The sequence below is a fragment of the Idiotropiscis lumnitzeri genome, chromosome 5, assembly GCF_059441095.1.
Source record: "Idiotropiscis lumnitzeri isolate Australia: NSW breed Sydney's pygmy pipehorse chromosome 5, RoL_Ilum_1.0, whole genome shotgun sequence".
Lineage (NCBI taxonomy): Eukaryota > Metazoa > Chordata > Actinopteri > Syngnathiformes > Syngnathidae > Idiotropiscis > Idiotropiscis lumnitzeri.
In genome coordinates this window covers 29,430,839-29,443,562 of record NC_142395.1, presented here as the reverse complement: position 1 = coordinate 29,443,562, position 12,724 = coordinate 29,430,839, and the positions used below count along the sequence as shown (strand labels likewise).

General features: G+C 40.4%; 1 protein-coding gene across 2 annotated transcripts in view; it reads right to left on the bottom strand.

The window, feature by feature from the left end:
- Positions 1-12,724, bottom strand: part of pde8a (phosphodiesterase 8A) — a 45,964-nt gene that overhangs the window by 9,153 nt on the left and 24,087 nt on the right. For both annotated transcript variants that reach the window (XM_088296075.1, XM_088296076.1), the window contains exons 2-12: positions 11,880-11,936; positions 9,432-9,622; positions 8,514-8,570; positions 6,416-6,470; positions 5,891-5,979; positions 4,970-5,048; positions 3,602-3,742; positions 2,973-3,061; positions 1,538-1,589; positions 1,417-1,459; positions 129-206 (exon numbers count right to left, since the gene is read on the bottom strand). In XM_088296075.1, coding sequence (XP_088152201.1) covers positions 129-206; positions 1,417-1,459; positions 1,538-1,589; positions 2,973-3,061; positions 3,602-3,742; positions 4,970-5,048; positions 5,891-5,979; positions 6,416-6,470; positions 8,514-8,570; positions 9,432-9,622; positions 11,880-11,936 — 931 coding nt within the window. The remainder of the gene's footprint in view (positions 1-128; positions 207-1,416; positions 1,460-1,537; positions 1,590-2,972; positions 3,062-3,601; positions 3,743-4,969; positions 5,049-5,890; positions 5,980-6,415; positions 6,471-8,513; positions 8,571-9,431; positions 9,623-11,879; positions 11,937-12,724) is intronic.

Genomic DNA, 12,724 nt, shown 5'->3' with positions numbered 1-12,724 from the left:
TTTGATGTTTCCCCCCCACCCCGCTTAGTTTCTAATGAGTGTGCTCGCGTGCTCCTAATCAACACTTGATACAAACAGACAACTGGGGAGCTTTCATAAGCGTGTTCGTTTCCATCCATCACTCTCACCGTCGCTCCCCCGAGACGTTGTGGATCTCACATCCAGAGAGCCTTTCCTCCGATCCTTGTGCTTACTGGATTGAATGTCTAAGGAGAAGAGAACCACCACTGAAGTAAACGCGCACCAACGATCGTCATAAACCCCCCAAAAACAAACAAACGAAAAAAAAAACAAAACACTCCACACACTCACTAATTTCCTAATCAAAATGTGCATTTCTCTGGAAAATTCCACACGCCAACTTCCGATTTGAAAGAAACACGCCTCTCTGGTGTTTGCGCACTTATTCCCAGGATACGCCTCGTGGCTATGGCAGAAGTCGAAACTGGAATGAATAGCGTGCATTAAAATAAATCAATAAATAAATACTTTTAAGCAAACAAGATCATTTATAATATAATATAGCCCCGCCTAGTGGCTCAGCAAAAGTCGGATTCTTTTCTGTTTACCGAAACAATCATCTAACATGCCACCTTTTATATCGAACGCAAAACTATGAACGAAATTTGAAATCAGCAAAAATGTTGGACTTGATGTTTCTTCCTGCCTTCAGGTATCGTACATTGCGCTCTTACTGGATGAGATACTTTTTCAACTTCATATAATAACTTAGAAAGTGTCCTTCTCTATCATTATTGTGTTTAATTATTCTTGTTCTATTTAACGTTAATGATTCATTTTTGTTAAGTTTGTTTTGTGCTTCAGAGATGGAAGGGTCAGGTCACCTCACTGCACAATTAAAAAAAAAATATATATTTTTTTAATCAGTCTTGGCATAAAATCCTTCTACATTAATAAACAGAAAAAAATGTAAAGAACATTTTCCACCTTTTATTATGCAGTATATTGTATAGTGCAAACAACACAAAACAGGAAGAGTGTCCCTAATGCTGTGGGTGGCGTGCGTGCGATCATGAACTCAGCATGACCTCTCCTAAACTGTTATTTTGTAGCCATGACATCATCTGATGCCATCGCTGATTGTGACCAGCGAAAAAAAACCAAACAAAAACATGAAAGGAAACGATCACCCCTCCGAATTGAAGCGCTTGCAGAATGATGAAATGTTCTGCCATTTTTTTTCGCCCTTCTCAATTCAATGCAAAAAGAAAACATCCTTTTCTGAGATTGCATCTCCGAACGACGTTGCGTTTCCTGCTGACAAATAAAAATTCTGACAATGTCGTCATGGAAAGAACATCCCGAACGAATGCGCTTCAAACACTCCAATGAAAACTCCAAAATCTTTTTGGCGTAACGTCGCACTTTTCAAGCAAAGAGCGCCGAAGATATTACCTGTTTGTGACTCTGCTTGCACTCGTTCGCTCGATTTATCCGTCTGCGTAGACACACGGAGAAGAAAATTGCTACATTGGCGACTTTGCGTCATGAACTTCACGGCAAAACGCCATCTCACCTTATTATTATCATTTAAAGGCCGGTTGATAGACACGTAGTGTCTTATTTTTCTGCAAATTGCAAAAGTTTACGGTTAGTACACAAAATAAACAGAGAAAAATAATCGAGACACAGTCTTTGCCTGAAAGAATATATGATGGAGCCTTCCGTCCTCCATCCAAAGTGAAGTGGCAATCATTGCCGAATTATTCATCCATGCATGATAACGCGTGTAACACGCAAATTTATTTTTCCCGAAACAAAATACAGCGGGCATAGGGTGCTTGACGACAACGCTAACGTTCGTGCAATAATCTTGATATTGGGCCATCGTTTAGCGAGCAGTTTTATTGACTTCAAGCTCGGCGCTCGTCATCAAGTTTGATGGTTGGAATTTTGCCAATTGGAAGCTTTAATCTCCTGGCCAATCCACTTTGGTACCGGCCAAGGTTCGTGTCCTGAGAAATGACCATCAAAGACTAACAGCTGCTGGATGCTCTGTCGCCAGGGAGGCCGGCGCCAAGGTGGACGCTCAGCGCCTCTTTCTCGGGCATCCCACCTGGTAGGTGGACTTAAAATAAATAAAAAGAGCGCAGCTCCAGCCGAGGAGGCCGCTCGGAGCGCGCCGTCAACGGAGGAGGATTTAGAAACATTTCAGAGCTCCAGTCGGGAAGGCTGGCGCTTTGGCCGAGGTGGCCGCCCGTAGCGCCTTTTTCCCGAATATGCTCGTTGGGCCTCCCACTAGCTGCTTGGAGAAAGCAGACGTGTGTTTAGTCGAAGATTGAGGAGCCAATCATTTTCTTGAATTGGGCGGAGCAGGAATGAGGAGGAATGCTCAGAAATTGGTGAATAGCACTTTGGGGTTGTTTTTGTTCAGGAATTCGCATTTTAATATGTCCAAAAGCTAAAAAAAATAAATTGTTTTTGTGTGATATAGGCCCTTTAAAATGTTTAAGCGCGTTTGAATATTATGCTGTTTTCAATTTCATTTTAGCTCAGGGGCCACATGCATACGAGTGGGCCGAACCGGTAAAATTATGATCTAAAGATAAAGATAAAGATAAAGATGTCCTTTATTAGTCCCACAATGGGGAAATTTGAGGTGTTCCAGCAGCAAAGATATAGATCACAATGATGAAAAGCAATTGCCGTCAATATGTAAATGTGCACATTCTCTCTCTCTCTCTCTGAAATGTTTTTGGTAAAATACACATTTTGTATAGAACAAAATGAATGAATTAATTCATTTTCTCACATTTTCATTCATTATCAAATTTACGCACGGGCCAGTTTAAACCAGTTTGCGGGCCTGATCCAGCCCACAGGCCACATGTTTGACACCCCTGGTCTATCCCACAGATTTTCGCCTTTTATACATGGGCCTGAAACTTCAAACTGTTCACCGCAACGTCATTTGTGAAGCGCAATTCTCCATTTTGCACGCCGTCACTCACCCTCCCTGTCCAATCACAGGCGTGATCTTCACATTTTGCTGGATGCTGTCTCCATTCTTCTTTTTGGCATAATAAATCCCCTGCCACTCCTGCCAAACATCAACCAGGAGAAATGCTGACGTCTATACCATCACAATCCAAGTTAGATCTTGTGAATAATTTCGTGTGTAACGACTGAAGAACGACTATGACTGTGGTCCAGGTGAGGTTAAATGATGACTCAAAGAATTTCAGAGTGATTTGAAAATTAGCAGAAGCACTCCTGCAGTGGCCGGTTTCATGTGGACCGTTCGCTTCCCACCTACAGACGGCCGTGGCTTAAAAAGAACCTTCCTGCTGTTTGCAGCTCTGAGAATGACCTTTGCTCTCTGTGTAGTAAGATTACGGCACATGAAAGTCGCGCAGAATGACTGCGCACGCGGACGCACGCTCGCTGACATTTCTCCAAAAAGAACAACAATCACACTACGTTCAAGTGCTGGCAGACGTTTTCTGATGATGAGCAAAATAAATCAATCAACTTTTCAAACATCTTTCAAAAATGTCGGTGGCTAAATTGTCCACCAATTCTGTTAAAAAAAAATCTGTAAATAAACGATGCAAATTAAGGACGATGCGATGCTTCGTACCTTCCCTTTCCGGATGCAGGAGTTTATTGTTTCAAGGAGATCAGGCTTATTCTTCTCACTTTTAGGCACTTCTATTATTTCCTTCCCGATGAGCTCACCTTGTTGGTAGCCCATAATGGACTCATAGGCAGGATTCACATACTGGGAAGGAAAGTTCAGAGTCAGGCTTGATCATGGAAGAATTCCGTAGAGTATGTTGAAAAGGAATGATCTTGCTATACAATTTTGTATTCCGGAGTAAAACGATATTAAAAGGGCAGCGAGTTTGTGAATTTCAACAAATGAACGCCACAATTATCGTGAGTGTTGGACGGATTGCAACAACACATCATCACTGCATAATAATCACGTGCAAGCTGGTTGTCGATCCTGCTAAAATGCAGATTTCACAGAAATGTTGCCACTTGAGGAGCTTTAATTGAAAGAAATAATTGCAAAAAAAAAACAAAACACGTGTGTTCAAATGCCAGTTTTTGAGGTATTAAAAAAATGATTGCAAGAAAAATAATTAAAATGTTTTTTTTAATTAATGGAACACCTCACCTGAATTAAAAGAATAGAAAAAAAAGAAAATAAGATTTAAATTACATTGTTTTGCACATAATAAATGCACCGATCTAATACCGAAACTAATACGGCATGCTTTACACATACAAAGAAACATTTCTTCAATTACAAAAACAGAACAGCCCTCAAGTCCCAAAAAAAGAAAAAAGAAAAATCCATGTACAAAAAAAAAAAAAAAAAGCAGTTCTAGAACGACAGCTATCACGGGACTTTTGGCACAATCTTGCCGCTGTCATGTGACTTTTGGCACTCATTTTCCGTCTGACTGGCATTTGTGTGTGCCAAAAATCACGTGACAACGGTAAGATTGTGCCAAGTCACACTTTTAACTCCTTTTTTTTTGTCCACGAAAAGTTTTAGATTGCATTTCGAAAGATATTTTTTTTTTGTCAAAACACGCTGTATTTGATTTTGAAGCAGGATGTCTTTGTTTGTAACCAAAGGCATTCGTTTGTGAAAGATGTTTTGGATTTGCAAAACTCACTGAGCTTGTTTGGGTGCGCGTAAATCATGTTTTGTGTCTTTTGAGAGGTTTTGGCATGATTTTAACAATTCAGATCATTTGTTTGCACAAGTGTGCACACCCTCTTATAATTTGTTCACAATTAACCATTTACATTCAAAGTCGTGTGAAATGGGAGTCAGATGACACCTGGCACCACTTAAAGCGCCTTTCATGAACTCCATATACATTTCAGATGTTCCAGTGGGATTGTTTTTGCTTTGTAGCAGAATCGAAATAATCCAAACTATTGCAAAGCGACGGCAACTCATGCTCATGTGACGGTGACGGAAACTCACCTGAATGACTTGATCTTCAGAAGTGATCTCGATGGCCTCTTGGCTTTGTTCTAGAGCCGTGAAAATCGCATTTCCAGCCCTTGCGCACGCGGCAAAAGAAAACAATTGTTTATTGTTACCATGGGAACCAAATGAGCTGCGACCATCAAAACGGGAAATATAATGCATAAAATAAACAGACCAATTAGAAGGATGGCTTGACACTTTTGTTGCCAATCAATCTCATTTGTTTTTTAACAAGATATTTTCGCACAATCCTGTCTGTCCTGTTGGTATTTTTTTTTTTAACTTTCAGCACCTTGTTAAAGAACAGAAAATTGTGCAAAAAGTACTTCAACGCTGACAGATGTGCATTAAAAAAATAGAAATGGTAAATTTTAAGGTCACCGCTTAAGGTTATAGTGAATTGTAGATGAATCCCGAAATTTGGCCCAAAAGACGAATATTTTTGACTTTTTAGTGCAGTGTAGCAAGATGTAGTTTCATTTAAACTACCGTAATTTCCGGACTATAAAGCGCACCCGCGCATACGCCGCAGCAGCGCTTTTTGAGGGAAAAAGATACACACGCCGCACGAGGCTATAAGCCGCAGTTTTCTATGTTGCAAAAAGTGAGTTTACTGCAAGTACGGAACGATTTTGTACTGTGAATGCACATAAAAAGATTGTTAAAACAGTGCCTTTGAACACGGCAACAACTTTGCCCATTAAAACAGAACAGACCCGAGAGAAAAAAAAAAAAAAGATTTATTTAGCGTAATTTCTGAACTATAGAGCGCCCCCTACCGGTGAAAGAAAAAATCCACAGAAAAGCAGCACCATTCTATTAGCCACATGGTTCAAAATTGAGGAAAAAAATCAGCGGCTTATAGTCTGGAAAATACTGTAAATAAAACTTAAAGCAAAAAATTGCCCAACTCACCTTAGTTTGAACTGTGCGAGCACCTCGCCATGCTCCAGCTGCAGCAGCTCATTATAGCAGGACATCATATTGGCATTCTCCACATATCTCTGAGGGTCACAAAATCCGGTCATTGCTCTTTCACTTGGATGACGCTTTTCACGCTAGTCTCGTGTCTACCTACGGATGACACAGCATCGGGAGCAACCAGAGCTTCGGGATACTTCAAAACGGTCACAATGGGATCGAAGCCGCAAACCCTAGGTTGGGAAACAACCACGCTAACACTGAGCCACTCCCCCCCCCCCTTTTTTATGACCAGTCGATGGCAATTTAGCGCAAGTTCCATTTTTTTTTAGATTGATGTGTATGTAATTGTACAGTTTACACTACAAAGTCATGCTATAGGAATCTCCGTCTCCTGAACAAACAAAAGATTGGCCAACTTCTAGATTGTATTGACAAAAGGGGGATGAAAAGAGTTCATAAGAGTAGTCCAAATATACAGTCGGAAGACGATATACACGAACACACAATGCCTCTCACCCTATTAAAGCCAGCGTTGATCAGAGGCATCACCGAGGCTTCCTCCCTGTCAGGCCTTAAAAAGAGAACACGACATGAGCAGCAGCCTGGAAAATGCCTTCGCTGTTATTGAGCTAAGGCACATATTTCACCCCAAAAGGTTTTTGCGGCACACCACCAAATAAAAATGGCACAAATAGTTCTGTATTGAACAAAAGTGATTGCATCCCTCACATTTTGGTAAATATTTTATGAGGTCTTTTCATGGGACAATATTGAAGGGTGTATAAGAATCTGAAAAAATTATTCTCTCACTCTCTCTCAAATGTCAATCAAACACCACCACTACGATCTGGAAAATGGATGCAACCTCGTCAACAATCTTTCAAAAGCGTATTGTTCATAAAATCGTAAAAGTGGGACAGACCGTTCTGATATATTCTGAGATTAATGTGGGCATAAATAAAGACGTCATCATAAATTCTGATGATGATTGATTACAGTTTTCGGATATTAGGCGACGTTAGGCTTCTTATGTTCCACATTTAAGACTTCCTGGCACAATCACAGTAATGGGGACATATTACATCGGGGTCAGCAAATAAAGTCACTTTTTTTTTGTCAAAGAAACAATGGGAGCCATAAACCCTTTGGACATAAAAAAATGGAGATCATTTTTTATTTCCTTTTTTAATTTTCATTTCAGAAACCGCCCTGAACCGGGTGGTCCGTTCCGAGCGATGTCAGCACTTCCGATATTTTGAATATGGTCATCATATTAGCCAAAAACTGGCAAATTATATTCATAAAATATAGTTTGAATGACCTTAAAATCAAAAGCAATGGTTCAGGATTAATGACATGAGTTGTGGCATGATGACACGTCTCCAAGAAGCAAGTGAAGGAGGCATCGTCTCAAATCGCCGGATTTTGCCACATCTAATATGGCTGCTGAGTCGACGTACTCAAGGTGGGGTCTGTGAATGGTATGATCATTTTTTCCAACATTTTTCAAGACTACTGACTTGGAGTAGCAGTGGAGAATATAGTACAGTAGCATCAAAAAATTAAGGAAAATTATGAATATTTGGGCCAACCGCATGTCACATATTTTATGTCCCCCCCCGTTAATTAAATATGTAATTAAATAAATACAGAATATAGTACAGTAGCATCAAAAAATTAAAGATTCCCTTTATTAGTCCCACAATGGGGAAATTCGAGGTTCGAACCCAGGCCTCCTGGGGAGACTGGGACCGGAACGCGGCGCCTTAGACCACTCGGCCATCCTGGCAATTAAGGAAAATTATGAATATTTGGGCCAACCGCATGTCACATATTTTATGTCCCCCCCCCCCCCATTAATTATATTATTAATTAATTAATTATATAATTAATAATAAATATGTAATTAAATAAATACACGTGTCATTAATTAATTAAATTATTATATTTAAAAAGAAGATGTTTATTTCTGCATTTAATTAATTATTTCATGGTCCCGTGTTGCAGTGTTTCATGAATTAATTTTATCTTTCAAACTCGCCCATCAAAGTTACAAAAATACAAGCGTCGACCGCTCGATCAAGGGAGCTCATGAAAGTCCTCCATCGTCGTAGCCGCCATATTTGTCAAAGCAACGGCTTAAGCAAGATTTGAGTTGGTTAGCGTTTAGCCCCGCCCACTAACTTTGATGGGTGAGTTTGACGGATAAAATTAATTCATGAAAAACCGCAAAGTGAGGCCATGAAATAATTAAATACAGAAATAATTATCAATGATTGTATGTAAAACAAAAAATCAATATAATTTAATTAATGGCACATTTATTTATTTAATTCCACATTTAATTAATTAACCACAATTTTAATGAAACATTTCAGTGTTTATTTAAATATTTAATTCGGGCACTTTCAGTCCTCCACACAATGAATTATAATAACCTACATTGGGATTTTTTGTCAATAGAGAAGCGAGTAACTTGTGATTGGCCGACCACGGTGGTGAGCACCGTCCCGGAAAGCGTCAAGACTGAGGTCTGGGGCACAGCGGACCGTTCTGAAGTGTAGCGCTTGGTGGAAATGAGCCAATGGAGCGGGGGTCGCTTAGTCGCACTTACCTCTTCACAACGGCGACTATCTCAGTGTTTTCCGAAGAGCTGACCGCTCTCATTGACCTGAATGTAAACACAGAGAGCCCTTTAGCTAGCCGGAAAAGCTTGTGGCATCAAATCAATGTATTTTTCACTTTTTCACGCTCCGATTCTCCCGGGCAGCTCCAGTGACGGAGCTCCGCGAGCAGGCCGAGGCCTCTGAAAGAATGCAGTGTACGCGGCCACTCATCCGCCTGTGGTTTCGCCAGCCAGTGGTCATAAAGGCCCTTTAGTTCCCCCTGTCTGAGCCCGAGCGTGTACACTGAACATATGGAGCGGCCAAAATGAATGGAGTGAACATACACGGCGGGCAGGGCAAATGAATGTTTGTAAATGTGCTTTTGGTTTGGGCAGATGCTAAAGATAGAAAAGTGGTCTGTTCAGACACGGCTCATTTCTCATTCACATCAGCATCAGTCCACACCAAAAGTGAACGGGGTGCAAAAAGAGGCCAAACTGGGGATCCCGACACTGGACGGTTAATCCCCCAAAGATGAACAAAACAAACAAAAATCAATTGAAGAGCTACTTTGCATTTCATAGCTGCATTTCTAATACATGGGCTTATCTATTTTTTTTACAACATACTGTACGTCTCTGTACGTCAGGAGCAATAAAATTCAACATTATTATGCATAAGCTCTTACATTTTTTAACTCATTGACTGCCAGCCGAGTAAAAAAACAAAAAAACAAAAAGCGTATCTTTGACGTCTTTAGCCGTCAATGGTAGTAAATGAGTTGATAGAGTGCTCATATATTTAGCATGATTTTGAAGGATTTGTTGGGATGGATTTATTTATGAATTCAAGCCATAAGTCAAAATATCACAGTAATTGGTAAAAAAAAAGAAAAAAAGGATTAGCTGAGAAGTCGGGCGTCCTACCGGCATAGTGCTTCAGCGTCAAACTGTCTGGAATGTCTGTGGTCAATAATGACGAGGTCGTGAAGCTTCTCGGCGAAGCATTCGAGGGCCGACTCGGGCGTCCGTGCCATGCTGCACCTGTAGTTGGCCTTCTCGCAAGCCCAGCAGAAGCCATTACTCTGACTGTCCTCTTTGGCAAAAACTAAAAGTACCTGCAACACAAGAGATGACTCAGCACTTTTGGTCTTGGGACTCATTCCTCGGACCGGACGCTCAACTTTTAGCCAATCAGATGCATTTTTCTGCGCAACTTGAGCTCATGCGGGTCAGAGGTGTGCCGGTTCGAGAGGCCCTGGAATGGTCGCCAACAACCACTCACACTCACATGGCCACTAATGCGTCTTACTTGTTTGTTCACACTCAACACGAAATTTGAGTGCATTTCGGATGAGTGACTCTCGCACTGCACGGAATTATTTTTGATGATGCTTTAAGTCGCGCATCATGAGAAAATAAGGTAGAAAAACAACTTTCATTAAAACAATATTGAGGTTTCGTTGCTAAAAACATTTTCATATTTTGGCCATTAAAACATTGTGGACAGTTTGAGCATTAAAGGGGAAGTTAACTTAAAAAAAAAAAAATAATAATATTTTTTATGTGGCCCACTTGTCTAAACACAGAAGATATCATTGTAAAGAAAATGTTTGAGATGATGCCCCCTTAATCACGGATGTTAAATAAATAAATAAATATTCTTGAATGATTTCATTAAAATGTATTGCACTGTAACAATCCAACTGTAACAAAATAAAATCTTAAAAATTAACGAGTTTCCATCCAAGAGTGTCCATGAGCCCATCTTTTGTCTTTCACATTTTGTCAGCATTAAGCTCATAAGACATGTCATAAATCTTAATATGTTCATAAATGTTGAAACATAAAATGTTGAATTCTCTTTTGGTTTTTGCGCCAATTTTACAGTCAACTTTAACTGAAAATGACACAAGCACAATTTGCATCTGAATCGGAGATCTGAATATTTAGATTTTTGAAATGTTTTTCAGTTGAGTGAGAATAAAATGTTTTTTAATTTCACTTATTGTGGGTGTGTCTCTCTGACACAATTTGTTGAGTTGCTCATGGCCGTCCCAAGTTGAAAGTGCTTCCTACGCGCCGTCAAACCAGTCATTGCGATTTGGTTTGGCCCCTGCCAGCAGACTTGTAGAGACCCTCTTCGTCACGTAAATACTGGACTAGCAATCTGGGCCCGCCTCCAAGAACGACGCAGCACTCGGAGCGAATTCATGAGTCACCCTCTCAAACAGACGTCATCCCCAAACTCTTGGCGGGGAGAAGACTCCATGAAGAGAGGCAAAAGTTTTCTTCCGCAATTTTACATCACGTTAAATCAAGTTTGGGTACAAAGACCAGACTTTATCGAGGGCAAAATTGAGCCACTTTTGTCTGCGCAAAGTTGGATGTTTTGACAAGTTTGATTCATTGGGACAATCGGTTCAGGTCGAAAGTAACAAAACACGGCTCGAAGCCAAAAGGCAAGGCCTCGCCAAACCTGAGAGGAGTGTTACTAACGCAAACCATATTTAGCAACTCAACATTTTCATTACATGTCCCAGAAAGCGTCTTGCTCGTAAATGCATCGCTACCGACACGCAGTATGCGCGTCGATTTCCAGCAGAATTCCACATTGGGATGTTTGTAGAAACGGTCAACATTCCAGCTGCAGCAGGGCAACATATGCTCAGATAAGAACCTTTTTTGGACACGACATAGTTGACAAAAAGCCACGTAGAAAGCATGTCTAACATCAGAAGGTATTCAAGAATGAGCAGCAAAACAAGATAGCAGTCAAAGAAAATGCTGAAAAAAAAAAATTGTGTGAGCAACGAGAGAAGAAGGAGCAGAGATCAGCTGGGACTGACAAAAACAGGAAGGGTTTATCTCTCCCTCGTTTTCCTACTGGAGCGCATCAGACAGTGAAAGCGACTCCCATTTGAAATTACAGGATGTGTAATTTATGACTTTCCATCTCGTCACATTGGCTTCCAATTTCCTTACACTGATTTTTGATTCTAAGATCCTCAGTGGCGGGCCGTCAAGGTGTTCTCTGCAGGCCGAACACAATCAAGAAGAAATGATCGTATTCTTCACGTCGATGTCTTATGTCATAGTGTTGTATTTTGAGGTGAGAGTTTTTATCCAATCAGAATTCAGCTAGCTCCTGTTGCCAGGCAGATTTCGCACTATTCATCTCGAGGTTCCACTGCATCTAAATAAGACAAACACCTCCAAACGTTGATATCGTTGCCAGGTTTAGCTTTGCAACATTGTCGAAAGCGCCTAAATCTTACGAACGTTTGTTTAATGAAGGCACTTGAGCTGAAAGTAAATCGCATTGAATCACATGCTTGAAGTGTCGTTCCGACATTTAGTGCGCTTTTACAATACCTGAAGTGGGTCTTTAAATAACTTCATTGGTCCAAATTGCACCTCTGTTAATGTGGTCTGAAAGAACAAGAAACAGAACAAATCTCAGTCACATTCAAGCCAGCTTTGAAGTCCAACAAGGCTTTTTTTTTTTTTTTTTTTTTTTACATGGACATACTGTACATCTGTACATAGAGAATATATAAAGCTATGCAAACTCCACACAGGAAGGCCACACAGCCTGTGCACTGTGAGGACGTGCTAACCAGTATTAACCAATCCTCTACCAGCCGAGTAAAAAAAAAAGAAATAAATAAATAATTTATTTTTGACGTCTTTAGCCGTCAATGGTTGTAAATGAGTTATATGTTCACTTAGACGCCATTTCTACCATTTTAATACAAGTTCAATTCACTTCAACCTGGTTCCTTGGCACCAAAATGCACCACTTTTGTCATAATGGAGCTTCTCAAATCTGATCAGCGTAGTTCCGAGGAACCAAGATTCCAGAACAAAGCACCAAGACGTGACAAGGAACTGGAAAAGCACAACTTTTTGACACGTAGCTCCTCAACTCACTTCAAAATAGTTCCTTTCACAAAAATGCCACAAGATGGCGGCAAAGGACAACTTTAGTCTCAGAGGCCCTCAAGTCACTTCAACATAGTTGGTTGACACCAAGATGCCATAAAATGGCAGCAAAGCACAACTTTTGTCCTCAACATGTGAATTCATGAATGTCACCTTAATAGATGGAAATAACAATGACCAAAAATACGTCATTACCCGTTGAGCGGAAAAATGAGTATCTGAAAAAAAAAAGGGGGAAATAAAAACTTTAGGATCATCACCTCATGGACAACTAA